The 14,843-nt window shown below is 44.6% G+C and overlaps 1 protein-coding gene and 1 pseudogene across 4 annotated transcripts in view; both read left to right on the top strand.

The window, feature by feature from the left end:
* The first annotated feature begins 7,144 nt into the window (after nt 1-7,144).
* The window catches only part of FAM84A (family with sequence similarity 84 member A), a 20,344-nt gene continuing 12,645 nt past the window's right edge, over nt 7,145-14,843 (top strand). The window contains exons 1-3 of one of the 3 annotated variants that reach the window (XM_025353555.1): nt 7,162-7,393; nt 8,050-8,292; nt 8,408-9,322. In XM_025353555.1, the coding sequence (XP_025209340.1) occupies nt 8,444-9,322 (879 nt within the window). In that variant the 5' untranslated portion in view covers nt 7,162-7,393; nt 8,050-8,292; nt 8,408-8,443. Of the gene's footprint in view, nt 7,394-8,049; nt 8,293-8,407; nt 14,476-14,843 lie in introns of those variants that run through there. The other 2 variants (XR_003115239.1, XM_025353554.1) reach the window with 2 other exon arrangements.
* On the top strand, nt 9,660-13,710 carry LOC112604534 (annotated as a pseudogene). The gene has a single exon (XR_003115240.1). The product of XR_003115240.1 is annotated as an uncharacterized LOC112604534 (transcript).

A 14,843-nucleotide genomic window follows, 5' to 3' on the forward strand; every position in this document is an offset into this window, starting at 1 on the left:
GTGGGCGCCTGTAATCCCAGCTACTCCAGAGGCTGAGGCACGAGAATCGCTGGAACCTGGGAGGTTGAGGTTGCAGTGAGCCAAGGTCACGCCACTGCACTCCAGCCTGGGTGACAGAGCAAGACTTTGCCTCAAAAACAAACAAACAAGCTTAATCAGAAAGGCTGAAGCAAGAAGCAAGAGGGGTGGGTAGCAAAAGATGAGGTGGAGCAGTAAACAAGGGCAAGATCATGAATCTGCCATATGGTTGTTCAATATTTTCCTGAGGGCAACTGAAAGTTACTGAGAGTTTCAAGCAGGGAAGTGACCTAAAAAATGCACATTTTAGAAATCACTCTGTATACAGTGCAGGCAGATGACTATGGGGAACAACAACGTTGGAGTTGGGGGAATAATTCGTAGTCAGCTGCAGCAACGTAGATGGGAGTGCCTGGTGCCTGGGACTAAGGTGAGCTGTAGGAGGGGACTAAAGGGGACAGATGAGAAAGACTATGCATAAGGGAGACGTAACAAGAGTTGGACATGGCCATATGTAGCCCGGGGTAAGGGAAAAGTGATAGATAATGCCCAGGCACTGGCTTGCAAAACTGGGAGGGCAACAGTGCCTATTAGCAAAATGAAAGACAAAAAGAAAAGCAAAAGAAGTGCTCAGAGCTTGGTACATCCTGGCCTTTCCACGTCTGTGGAATAGCCACAAGGATGTGTCTTCTAGGCAGTTGGATATTTGGGTCTATAGTTCCATTAGGGAGTTATCAGATAGGCATGGGATGAAAGCCAAAGAAACAGACAAGATCGCCTTCAATATGACTTTTCAAAAGCCAGTCAATGAGGATGCATTGAGAAGAGCACCTGGAAACAGAAGAAGTCCTGAAGAAAATGACTATTGAAAGAAGTTAAAGGAAATGAGTCCACAAAATGTTGTAAGATGAATAGCCAGAGAGGTTGAAGGAAACCAGGAAAGTGACTGTAGTACAATGGAAGGAAAGGAAGAGCCTAGCTCAACAAGGAAGAAGTTACTGTCTGTGCACGTGCTTCTCAGAAATCAAGTAAGGTAAGAACCCAAAACCATCCATCACATTCAATGCTGATGATATCACTGGTCCCCTTGGTGAGAGCTGCTTAGTGATGGAGCGATGGTTGCACAAGACAGCCTGTGTTGGGTTGGGATAAACTGCAAGATGGGAGAGTATCCCAAGGAAGAGGTACACTTAGGAGACGTTTTTAAGATGTGAGAGACAAATATGATTCCATGCAACTGGGAAGCAGTTAGGAGAATAGGTGGAGTTATATACGAAGGTGGAGAGAAGCGGTTATTAAAAGTGTGAGGTTCTTGAGAGGGCACAAACAGGTGGCATTCAGAGCCCAGGTTGATGGACTTGTCTTTGCCAGGATGGGGCCAGCAAAGGCACTAATAAAAGGGCAATCCAGAAGCAACACAAAGAGCATAAAAGTTACTCTTTGCAGAGACAGAACCAAGGTTTTCATAATCGGTCAGTCAGTAGCCTAAAAGGGAATTTGACACCTAGGACCAGAAAGTTTTCCTGTTTAATGCAGGTTTCTGCTCTAACCACAGCCTATGAGCACAGTGGGCCAGGGCACAGGAGTTTGAGCAAGGAGAAAAAAAGATAAATCCTCAGCTCTACCATACACCTGCAATATGACTTTTAAACAAGCCACTTGACTTCACAATGCAAACTGATACCTTTATTTACCAGCTTAGTAAGAGCAAGTCTAAAATGAGCCTCAGTGCTGTTGAAATGAACCAGAGGATGTCTAGAGAATGAAATTCCAAGTATTTATTAAGTGCCTACTCCTCAAGGGCTATTGCTGTACTTAAAAAGAATTTTTTTTTTTTTTTTTACATTTGAGTAGCATTTGACTTGTAATTACTGTACGGCATCCAAAATGCCTGGAAAGACTGTTCAGAATGCAAATTTCCTAGCGCCAATCCTGAGATTAAGTTTCAGTAGCTTGGGGATAGAGCCTGGGAATCTGAATTTTTATCAGGTTCCCTGGTGATGCTAGAGGACTATCTGGAAAACCAACACTATACATCACATAGCACACCTTCCCACACATTGTCTGATTTAATACATGTGTTAGGCATTGAAGCATTCAAATTAGTGAAAGCTGAAACAAACGCAAATACTGAAACCTAACTAAATAAAACAGAGACCGTTATTCACGTGCACATTGAGTCAGGCAAGGTGTATTTACTGAGTGCACACTGCACCAAAACCTATACTTGGCAAAGGGAATATAGACTTGAACTAGATTTTGCACTTTTCTTCAAATATTCTTTAGTCTATTAATAAAGAAAAAGAGGAAAGTCAACCCATGATGCCAGCTCAATTTGATAAGTGTTTTCACAAATTTCTGACACATCTTGTGTCCAATATACACATGGTGCTATGGAAGCATAAAGGAGGGTCTCAATTAGAGTGGGCTGAGGGGACAGATAGATTGGAGGGGTTATAAATTTTGAGTGGAGGTTAGATCAGACAGGCAGGGAAAGGCATTCCAGAGAAAAGGAAGAGCAAGCAGTGTGTCTGTAATAGTGACCCATGCCTACCCAGGGAAGTTCAACCATCACTAATATGGGGAAGTGGGCCCACACAAAAGGCATGAACTCTCCTAAAATTGGGAGAGGACACAGAGAAAAATGAATGCTAGGTGACGATATCTTTGTATAATCCACCTAAAAGAAAATATTAAACCAATTAGTGCTAAAGGTTTTGCCCAGGGAGCATTCATGAGTCTTTAATGGTTCAATGAAAAGAAGTCACGAAAGACACTTTAATATGAACACTCAGTTATGGGAAGGAAATTAGAAAACATGCAAATGTGGAAGTCAAACTTGGAAGAGGTCACTGAAGAAGAAATTGATACCCAGAGTGTCAATACATGCATGCAGGTTAAGGGGAGCAGGATACCAGCTGCAAGGAGTTTACTGGGAGGGATTTCCCAGGCCATTTTTGTGGTCTATAAAAGTAGAAAGCAGGCAAGATGTGTAGAGAGCTGGGTAAGTTAAGTCACATGGAAGCTGTGAAAATTTCTAGAACAAATAGTAGGGAGATATGGGGTAGTACCTAGAGGAGACAGATGTGTTCATTAGTGATTTCTTTACATTCTAGGTGATGTGAACCTGCTGAAATGCTGCAGGGATTCCAGGCAAGTTAGCTTGACAGTGAGAACAGATACAAAGAGAGGAGGAGGTGTGTGTGTGTTGTGGGGAGGGGCAGCGAGAGGATTTTTATTGTACTGAGATAGGTCTAAAATGAAGGAGAGTATATCAATCAGTACAGGCTAACTGCTATAATAAATAACCACACAATTTTGGAGTGACTTAACCCAAGAAGATTTATTTCTTCACAGTCCAATGCAGTTTTCTTGGGAGGGGAAATTATCAGCTCTACACAGTCATTCAGGAGCCCTGGCCTTCTTCCATCTAGTGGCGCCTCCATCTATTAGATCCTAGGAGTCCTACCATGAATCCTCTACAAACGGCCAAATGGCAAAAGAAAGCTCTGGAAGATTGTGTTAACAGTTTCAGTTTCAGGAGCGGCACCAGGGAGTGGCTTATTCTACTTCCACCCACATTCCATTTGCCAGAACTCAATCACAGGGCACAGGGCAAACGACTGCAGGCATGCTGGGACTTGTCATTTAGCTGGATGCCCAGAAGGAAGGAAAATGGGATTGGTGAAGCCATATCACCAACTCGAATCCAGATGGATACAGAGTATTCTTCAGCTCAGATCGGGGGGTATATTAACTGCCTAGGGAGACGGAATAGTTCGATTCATTAAAGTATAAAGTGGGACATGTAATTTTCCTGAACCCTTACTCCAGGGCCAATTTTAAAGGATGACAGTTTGAGCCAAGGACCTGTTCAGTAAAATTTGGAGAACAGTTTTTCGTATAGTGCCAAAGAAGCAACAAAGAGAGAGAGAGAGAGAGAGAATACACCAGATGACACTAGCAGAAAATATCACATATATTTGACTGACTCCTAATCACTCCCCATAACTTTTTTCCCATACAAATTCCTCACACCAGGAAATGTTCGTTTAAAACGATTGAAAATCCTTCAGGGAACCCCCGCCCCACTCCCTGCCACCACATAATTAGCCCGGGGGGCTCACACGCTGAAATCTATAGAGAGATTTAGGTCTCAGAGTATTCGAAGGATAGGCAGGGCTCTCACCACCTTAACACAGAAGCAGTCCTACACCCCAGTCAAGGAACCTTGGACACTATCTATTGCTACCTTTTGCCTGAGGCAAAGGAGAAAGAGAACTGCACAGCTGTCCTAAACAAGTAGGGTATGAGACCTCTGTCTTCCACCAAGAAGAATAATAAGATAGCCTTGACTGAAAGCTCACTGTGTGTCAGACACTATGCTTACATGTATGAACTCACAACAATTCAGTGAGGTAGCCACTGTTATTATCTCTTTTTTACAGATAAGGAAGTTTCCTGATGCCCACAAAGGTTCAATAACTGACTCGAGGTTACCCAGCAATAAATGTTGAAAAAGAGTTTAAATTAGTTGGCTTTCAGAGTTTGTGTTTTGGACAACTATATTCTACTTTTGATAGCACTGTATTTTCTCATTGTAAACGCAGGCAGGATGGAGTAAAAAATAAAAGTCAAAACAATTTGAAAACAATATTTTGTGATGAACATAAAACGTTTTCTACAATCAGCAGCCCTCATTCGATTGGTATATTTCTTACTTTATTATCTGATAATTGCCAAAAGATGACAAAGTGTAGATGTATTTTCCTTAGTTTACTTTTAGCTCCCTTTATTTCAAGCCTCACAGTCAATGTGTTCCCTGCCTTATGTTTCAAGGCGGCTCCAGGTTCTTTTTCCTCCCATGTGATTACAAAAGCAGTTAGCCTTTTAGCCTAGCAGGGGGAATGAGAGGAAAAGGAGAGTCAAAAATTTTTAAACTTTAGGCACTATATCTCCAATAACTGACAACATTTTATCTTAATTATGCTTTATAGTATTGGAATACTAAACAAAGAGGAACGACCTGCTTACTCTGTAGTCTGGAGCAGAATGAAACAGAACACATAGGACAGAACACAGCAAATGAGCTGTAAAATGTTTGTGCACAAGGTTTGATCTTGGGGATGGAGGGAGGATTTTTTTAAGTTATTCAAATACTGAGTTGCTTTCAAAGAGTTCTTCTTAGACGTCAATAATAAATTCTTCAGATACCCTTATCCCAGACAGCCCTGAAGTCCAGTTTATAACAAGACCAATAACTCACTTCTTGATCTCTAAAGCTGCTTGTTCAATTCTCTTGACTTCAGAGCCAAAATGAGTTGTTTATTACTTATGGCAAGTATTAAAAAGGCCATCTCAACCTGTGGTCAGTTCCATGAATGACAACTTGTTTTCTGATAACTTGCAAGCACATGGACAATAGCCAAATTTCTAAAAAGATTTAGGTACATCAAATGTATACAGATGATCACTTAAAACCCTTTTTTCCAGTAATATTTTAGCATCTAATTTGATAAATCGCTGCATTTGGAGGCTGTGGGGGTGTACAGAGACCTTCAGAAAGTAAACATAAACTGGAGGCTTAGTGGTTTGAAGATATTCAAGCAGAAAAGTCTAGCAAAGAAAAAGGGGGGGTTGTAATATGGATCAGTCTCCATGTAACCTTGAGCCAATCAGCTAACTTCTCTGGAACACCAGTTTTCTCATTTTATGAAACAAGATTTTATTCAGTAAACACTATAATCTAGTGAAAGACTGGATCTGGTATCCCATAGGCCTGGATGGATTGCTGGCATTAGTATTGGAGATTTTGTTTCCCTGTTTGTTACAATTCGGATGAATAATGATTAAATTGTCTACTTAATTTACTCTTACGTGCCTGCCCACGTATAAGTGGTCAATACAGGCTGTTTTCATTTTTACAATTGCTGATGGAACCCACTGCATGGCTAGCATTGGGAAAGAGGCCCAGAATACAAGGTTGTGCAGAATGCAAGTCTACTCTCAACGAATTCATTTTGTAGGGAAGAGGTGGGGGGTTCAACTAGGAAGCATCAACTTCCTCACTGGGAAAGAAAAGAGGCTTCATAGAAAAGCTGCTGGAGTCCACGCTTAAAGATGAGTAGCGTTGGGACCAGAACCAGATGTCTAAGAACTCTTTGAGGCTTAATGTTAGGAAGTTTTGAAACGATTGGTCTAGAATGTTGTATATACGAAAATTCATTTTTTCAACACCCAATATTCCGAACACATTCATTCATTAACTTTCCATCCAGAAATGTAATCATTAACTACTGCTGGACCCCTTTTCCCACAAAACCAAACAAAACTTGCTTAGGAATCCCAATTCTGAGGTTTGGAAAACACTTTTACGACCTACTCTCTGCTTGCATGTATGAACTCATACACATGAGTTGTGAGGTATTCCTCTTATAGTCAGAAAACTGGAGGCCAATATCATAGGCACAGCCGGGGAATGGACTGGCCAAAGCTCAGGCTTTTGAGTGGCATTTGACAGCAAACTCCTTTTAAACCGGGCATGAGCTCTGGGTCAGCAGCCTCACTCCAGTCAAAGAAGAGGAGCCAAACTTCGCAGAAGCAATTTCAAAGACGTCTGGGAAAGGGTCTTTGATCCAAGGACCAGCCTAGGGGCCATCAGGAAGCAAGGCTCTGGGGGATCCCAGCAGGGCCCAGGCGCCCGCTTCGAACAATGTCGCTGCCTGCCCCGGACCGCTCGCAGTGCCTGGGCCACACTGGGGTGTCCTGGGGTTTCTTCTCCATACCTAGACTCAGCTTCGCCGCCCGAGTCTGTCTTCCTGGAACACGGAACGCGGGCGGACTGTGTTCTCAGTCACAATCAGCTCGCATGACCTGGGGGCGCGGGCGCAAGCTTGCAGCAGCCGCTGGCAGAAAGCGCCGCGCACCCCGCCTGTGCTCACACCTCCGCTCCCGGAGGCGGCGCGCGGTCGGGTGTGCGTGGGACGGGGCGGGGCGGAGCGGAGCGGAGCTCACTGGAGGCCCGCCCCTGCTCCCCTCCCCCGCCGGCGGAGATTGACAGGGCTCGGGCACCCGCCCCAACCAATGAGCGCGTCCTGGGGCGGGCCCTGGAACCGGCTGCTCCGGCTACTTAGAGTCGTCGGCGCGGCGGTGGGAAAGCAGAGCCGAGCCGGGACTGTCCAGTGGGAGCAGGCGGGCCGGCCAGCGCAGACCTGGTGGCGCACGGGCGCCGCACTGCACGGTTCAGCGAGGGGTAGAGCGGAGCCACAGCCCCACGCGCAGCCCAGGACCCACTCGCCACCGCCGCTTCCGCAGCACCCATGGGGACCACGAGACTTTAAAGGAGTTTGGGGTTTCGGGAGCAGGGAAATCACGGGTAGGGAGAAGCGGCTTTCTTTGCCTTGGAAACGGTTTTTCTTCGTCCGATTGTTTGGATCCTGTGCTGGGTAGGAGGGAAAGGGGTCTTTGGGCTAAAAGTGGACCTCTCTACACACACATGCTCCCACCCACACCCACACACATACACTGCACAGGCTTTCTCCATCCTTCCCCTGCCTCTTTGTTAGGTTATTTTAGACAGAGCAGCCTCGCCCTGGCGCAGTCCGATTGGCCCTGATGGGGACAAGGCAAGAGAAGTAAGGGGCAGAGTGCACCTGCCGGTGAGGGCAGGTGTGCCCGGGTGCTTGGGCGTACGTGCAACGGCGAGCGTGCAAGTGTGGAGCTGAAATTGTGTACGAATGTGTGGGGTCTAAGTGTGCCAGTGTGTCGTCGCGAAGGTTTGTCATTGTGGGTGTATGTGACATTATACACCAGTATACCAGCTTGCCAGTGTCTGGACTCCCAAGTGTCCAAAATGTTGCTGGTGTCAACTGAATGCCTGAGAATGTGTCCGATTGTCATTGTGCGAGCCACTGTAAGGGGAGGAAGGCAACCTAGTGCAAAACTGGGAGGTGGGCTGGAGAGGGTGGGGACAGAAATGGGAGCTTAGCTTGCTCCCAGCTCACTGGCCTTAGGCTCCCTTCTCCCTTTCAGCCCACCCCTCCGTCCTTCCTGGGCGTCCGTCTCCCACGCTGCCACAGTCAGCGCCGTCCTCCCCACTGGGACCCCGCAAGCTCTCCAGCCAGCCTGGGTGTTTTCTTCTGGGAGTTGGACCGGGTTCCCGGAAGGGGTCGGAGGCTATGTCGTGGCATCTGCTCTCGCCGGACCGGTGGCGGCTTCTCTGCCCCTCCTAGCCTGGGGGAGTCACGGAGGACTGGGCCGGAAAGGGTGACTCCGGTGAGGGCACGTAGGCGAGCCAGCAGGTCCCAGGGGCACTGCACGTCTTGGGGAGGGACACAGAAAGGGGCAGCCAGGACTCTGACAGTGTCTCTGTCTCTCTGTGACTCCGCAGATCCCCGCTCCTGGCCCTCACCTCGCCACCTCATTGATGGGCAACCAACTGGACCGCATCACCCACCTCAACTACAGCGAGTTGCCCACAGGGGACCCGTCGGGGATTGAGAAGGACGAACTGCGGGTCGGGGTCGCCTACTTCTTTTCGGATGATGAGGAAGACCTGGACGAACGCGGGCAGCCCGACAAGTTTGGCGTGAAGGCCCCCCCGGGTTGCACCCCCTGCCCGGAGAGCCCCAGCCGCCACCACCACCACCTGCTGCACCAGCTGGTCCTCAACGAGACTCAGTTTTCCGCCTTTCGGGGCCAGGAATGCATCTTTTCCAAAGTGAGCGGCGGGCCTCAGGGCGCCGACCTGAGCGTCTACGCGGTCACCGCGCTGCCAGCGCTCTGCGAACCCGGAGACCTGCTGGAGCTGCTGTGGCTGCAGCCCGCCCCGGAGCCGCCCGCGCCCGCCCCGCACTGGGCAGTCTACGTGGGCGGCGGGCAGATCATCCACCTGCACCAAGGCGAGATCCGCCAGGACAGCCTATACGAGGCGGGCGCGGCCAACGTGGGCCGGGTGGTGAATAGCTGGTACCGCTACCGCCCGCTGGTGGCCGAGCTGGTGGTGCAGAACGCCTGCGGCCACCTGGGCCTCAAGAGCGAGGAGATCTGCTGGACGAACTCGGAGAGCTTCGCCGCCTGGTGCCGCTTTGGCAAGCGGGAGTTCAAGGCGGGAGGGGAGGTGCCGGCCGGCACGCAGTCCCCGCAGCAGCAGTACTATCTCAAGGTGCACCTGGGAGAGAACAAGGTCCACACCGCCAGGTTTCACAGCCTGGAAGACCTCATCCGCGAGAAGCGCCGCATCGACGCCAGCGGCCGCCTGCGAGTGCTCCAGGAGCTCGCCGACCTCGTGGACGACAAGGAGTAGCCGCCTAGGGGCTGCCGGCCCCTCTGCCTCCCCACACTTCGCTCCCTTCCCTTCCCCGCACCCGGACTTCGCAGTTGGCGGTTCTCAACCCCTGCCCCCCAAGCGCGTCCGTTGCGGGTGTCCCGGGCCCGGGCTGCACCCCCGCACCCCCTAGCCAGCGGCAGGCAGTCTCAGGAACTGCCCCAGGGCCGAAAGGGCGCCGCTGCGCGCGCCTGGCCAACAGCCACGGTGGTAGTGACGGTGCTGGGAGACCCCGCGTGCGCTTTCCCCTTGAGATGTAAACCGGGAACGGAGAAGGGGCTGAGGGGAGAAAGGATATGGCCTCCCCCACGAGTCCATGGCCAGTGACTGTGGCCCGACCCGAAAACGACCCTCTTCTCAAAAGGGACCATCACCGCCCCGAGCGCGCGCACAGAGACCGGTCGGAGGCGAGAATTGGTCTTTTCAGGGCACAGTTCAGCTCCTCTGTGGATGCGTCCCCAGATCGCAGGATTTCCAAGAAATCGAGCCTGTCCCTTGTGCACTTGGGAATAATTCCCCAAGACAGCACTTTGGGATTCCGGGTTATCCTGAGGCTGCCCGGGACTTTTCCAGCTCTCCAGCCCCAGGTCTCCTGACATTGTGTTCCAGGCTGCGGGCTAAGCCAGACAGTGTTTGCCTCCCGTTCTTTCCACCGAGGGAAGCGAACGCCACCCCCACCCGCCTTTGCCTCCGAGTCTCCCTCGCTGGCGAAGGGAAGCCGACCTGGTCCCGGGAGGAAGATGGCGCAGCGATTTCGGTGAGGACAGCCGGCCCCGCCCCCGACAAGGAGCTCCCTCGTTCACCTGGTGTCTGGGAACTTGAATGTGTGAAGGGCGCTTATTGTTCTGAACCCTTGATTGCTCCCTCCTCGGGCTGCGTTTCAAAAATAGTCATATTTTTAAAGGAGTTGGAGGAGAGGGAGGGGGAGGACATGGCACCATTCCAGAAACCAGCATTATTACAACACCATAGCCAGTATATTTAGTTTGGCTTTTCCTAACATAGAAATCTTCAAAGGTGGGGCAGTGGAAATAAAGTTTTAAAAATGAGAGAGCAGTTTTCCAACTATGTCAACAAAGCCTATCGTGTTGATGTTTTTATTGACCATTTTAGCAACATGCTAATAAAATTTCAAATTGAAATTTTTATTTTCATGGCTTTAATCCATGATAGTTTAAATATTGGGGGCCATTAAGAGTGGATGTAGCTAAGAGCTTAGCTAACATTGCCTTTTCACTCTATTTTTCTCAAATATTATAAGAATTCTGTTTTTGAATATTGTTAATTTTTTGGCTTTCAACAGCAGCCCTAGTAATGGTGGAGTTGTTAATTAATGTGTATATTGTACTGAATTTCTGTCAGTTAAGGGGTTCACTGCTTTGGTGGAAATTGGTGGAAATTGCTAGCAGGTTCCATGATGTTTATTTTCTCCATGTTGTATATCATTACCATTTCACATTTGCATTTCTATTTTTCTTCCTCTCCTCCTGATCTCCTTAAAAATGAATCTAGAGTTGGTGGCTTTTTTCCCCTCCTCTTTAGCCAGTTCCACAGTTCAGTTCGTCCTGAAAACAGGGAAGAACTTGTAGGATCAGGCAAATGTGTGTTTTTCAAAAACTTAGGGCTGGGTGTGAAACCCCTTCTGTGGACAAGGATTTGTAAACTTCTCTCCTCCCGCTGTGGCCCCAGCCTAACTGATAGTTACTTGATTCAGTGTGTTAGACACTTATAGCATCTATGTCTCTTTCAAGGGAATTTGTCAAATAATGCTGTTTAACTAATTGTTGCAAGCAATTGCATATTAACAGCTGTGATTTGATTGGACAGCAAGTATTATGGCCAAAGCCAGTTTCTTGGCATTTCAAAAATAATGCAATAAAAACTAGTTGAGGTTAGCTGAGACTGGAAATGCCTTTTTCATGGTACATGATTCACTTCTATTTTTTCTTTCTTTTTCTTTTTTTTTCTTTGGTTTTCATCCTGGATTCATCCCCTGATCTTAAATCAAAAGGTCAGATCAACGAAATATGAACTAAAGTATTTTTCTTAAGCCTATTGAGTGATTTATTTTTTAAAAAATGTTTAAACGCATATGCTTTTCTTTCAGCACAAACAGCAGCAAAACTTTTGTAATAACTAACTTACATTTGCATGTATGAAGAACTGAAAGTCATTTATTTCCCTTTTTCCTCTTTCAAATAACAGGTGGCAGATCATAAAATGAATTCTTTATTGTATCTACACACTCCACATTCTTTACTGTGTCCTACTACTGTATCTTGGCTCCCTGCTGTATTAAACACCATCTTAAGCACTTGTTCCTGCAGGACTCCTTCTTGACATTTTGTCTTCCACCTCAAAGTCACTCAAAGGGTGGGACTTCATCAAAAGAAAGGAATTAGTCTCTATCACACCGAATACTAAGATTTATTTCCTCTGATGGTACACAGATTTCTCCCTCACTAAGAGGGTCACTCTCATAGAGGAATGTCTTGTCAGTTTTATACTTGCTAAGGCTAGACTGACAATAAAAATGAGTTGGGCAGTTCAATTAGCATTCGTTACTATATTGGCCTATAAAGGATTGGGTTGATGATAATACCTCTACAAATATGCAATAACAAAACAATAGTTATGAAAGAAACTTGAAAGTTTTGCAAGGTTTCTCATATTCCTGTTGAAATGATCATTTATTATCTCTTTGTCAATGTTAGTAAGGTAACCCATGACAGAATAATTTGAGTGATAGTTCATGATGCAGAGGATATGATCACGATATTACCTAATGGTTTCATCCTGGAAAAGGTGTATATTTTTAGGGCATTGTTAACAATGTGAGTGAAACCAAGATGGTGCAAGTTCCCTTTGCAGATGGCATGGGCACACTTGATTTTTATTATGAGTGAATGTAATCTTTCTGTATTTTACCAGAGTTACAGAAATTACCTGAAAAGTTTCCTAACATTTTAATAATGTTAGGGGTTTAGTTTTGGTTTTAGTTGTCCTCAAGAGACCACAGCTTCACAGTAATTTCCATGCTGTTGGGTGTGGCTAAGTTGGGGATTGGTTCTGTTCTGCCTGCTCCAGTGTGGAGAACAGCTATAGGTATACTGCATTCTTTCTCAACTTTCAGGTAGTAAAAACAAACTATGATTTAACAAAAGACAAAGAAAAGACAGATACTTTTACTTCAAAGAGTGCTTTGGTCCACTTTTATTTAAACCAAAAATCAAATAAAATAAGGAGGAGGGCTGGGTATACTTTAAACAAAACCAGTCCTGAAATGCTGTTATTCTCAAAGTACATTCCAAACAAAAAAAAAATATAGAATTTACATATGTTGCATTTTTAAGTATGAGTTAAATGGATATAAAGTGTTCCTCAATATTAAAAAATGTAAGCTATTATAATGATAGTATTTTTTAAAAATAATAATATATATTATAGTTAGGAAACACTTGTGCCAGATTAGAACATCAAGCATAGAAGCAGCTGTATGATTTACTTGTTTTTTTTTTTTTTAACTTTAATGTTTACCTTCCCCTATGTTTAATTTTTCTGTGGTGAATACTTTTGTTAGAACATGGCTTTTTTATTTTTCTTGGAAAAATATGCTATTAGTATTTACAAAATAATGATTTACCTGAATAAGTAGTATATACTAAAAGTCTTCAAACATACTTTATTGACTACTTATGTTTTGTGGTGCGCTTTTGACATCCCTAAGTGTTAAATGTCTTAGTCATCTAATAAATGGAACAGGGTCGAGTTCCAATGAAATTAATACCAATTGCACAATCATAATACAGCAACCTAATTTTCTTTTATTCATAGGCATATCTTTAAAACTTTCTTCTCTTTTTTGAACACATGAAGAGAATCCAGTTAGTTTTTGCCTTTCAGAGGTGATTTGCCACGTCCACAAAGGATCTGTAGGTGAAAAGACAGACCTTTGTGTTTCTTGAAACATCAAAAACTGAATTTAGAGAATAGTTATCTAACACTCAAGTCAATTTTTTTTTTGAAATTACTAGCTATTGGTATAATATGCATATATATACATATTTACATATACATAAACACGTGCACATTTACGTATATGTAAGTACACATTCATATACATATATACGCATGTATATATATCTGTGTGCACATACATTTTTGCCTATAGCTAGCAATTATTTCATTCAGATACATACACACACACACACGCATACAGGCTACTTAAAAACAAAATGGAGAGTGACTTGAGATATACAAAAAAGGAAGAAAAGCCCTGGCGGTCATACAGCTAATGTATAACTGGACAGCAAGCAGCTACTCGTAAAGCTAACAATATACAAAAAGAAAATGTGGGAGTTATGCAATTAGTTTTATTCTCATTTTTGGAAAAATATGTTCCTGATTTCTCTAACTAAAAAGAAAAAAATTCAAAGGAAAGCTGTAAATATTAGGAAGTAACTGAAAACGAAGAAGAAAGATAAAGTGGGGAGGCTATGAGATGATATAATGAGCTAATAAGCTTTTCAACAGGGGACACCTGTTCTCCCTTCTAACTGAAGACACTAAAGAGAAGCTAAGATCCTATCTTTCAAACATTTAGTAATTTATAAAATCCCATTATTTCAAAACTCAAAGTTTGCCTTTGAGGTTGTATGTTTACCTCATTTGAACTCGAAATAGAAGAGGTTTAAGTATTTGAAAAAGTTGAGGGAAAAAAAGGAAAAATAGTCTTCCCCGATCTTGTCACTGACGGTGACACTGCTTGTAATTACTGTATTTTTTGGCAGAACACTCAGATGAATGGCTTCCTATGCTGTGGACTTTTATCATCTTTTTGATGGCTGATAGAAGAAGCACACAGTAGGTACTCCATAAATGTAAGACTATGGCAGCTGTTTAGTACAAGTGCTTCTCACTAATTCTTAGTTACCAGGAAACCAGAAAGCCCATCACTTGCCTTGCCTGCAAAGGTGAGACTAAAGAAATTTCTCTAAGCAAAATTGGCAGGGTCTTTCCACCTCAAAAGGCTCATGGAAGTACACCTTATGGGGCTAATTCAATTGAAGGGTATTTGGAATATTTGATTTGCTTCTAGCAGAGAAAACAAAGAATCCAGGAAAAGCAGAAAATGTTCTCTTGTCATTCAGTCAGAAAGGGAAAAGCAAACTCATAGTTCCAACTGTAACTTTCATAACTTCATCTCTCATTCACCTCAGGGAGAGATTTTTCTCACATGAAATCACAAGATTATTCCTTCAGAAGGAAGCTTATTGTAGCTCTTGTTAAAAATTTTCTTCGGTTTATAGGAATATATTTATTAGATGTACACTTAACTCTGGGAAAATTAGATTTGATGGAGTTTGGTCATGGGTGTTTTTCTAAATACACATTACTCATTGATATATTAAAATATTAAAATAATTGCTATGCCTCTTGGCTTTTATAATTCAATTCTTTTTTTTTTTTTTTTTTTTTTTTTTTTTTTTTTTATTTTTTT

This window comes from Theropithecus gelada, chromosome 13 (genome assembly GCF_003255815.1).
Source record: "Theropithecus gelada isolate Dixy chromosome 13, Tgel_1.0, whole genome shotgun sequence".
In the NCBI taxonomy this organism is placed as follows: Eukaryota; Metazoa; Chordata; class Mammalia; order Primates; family Cercopithecidae; genus Theropithecus; species Theropithecus gelada.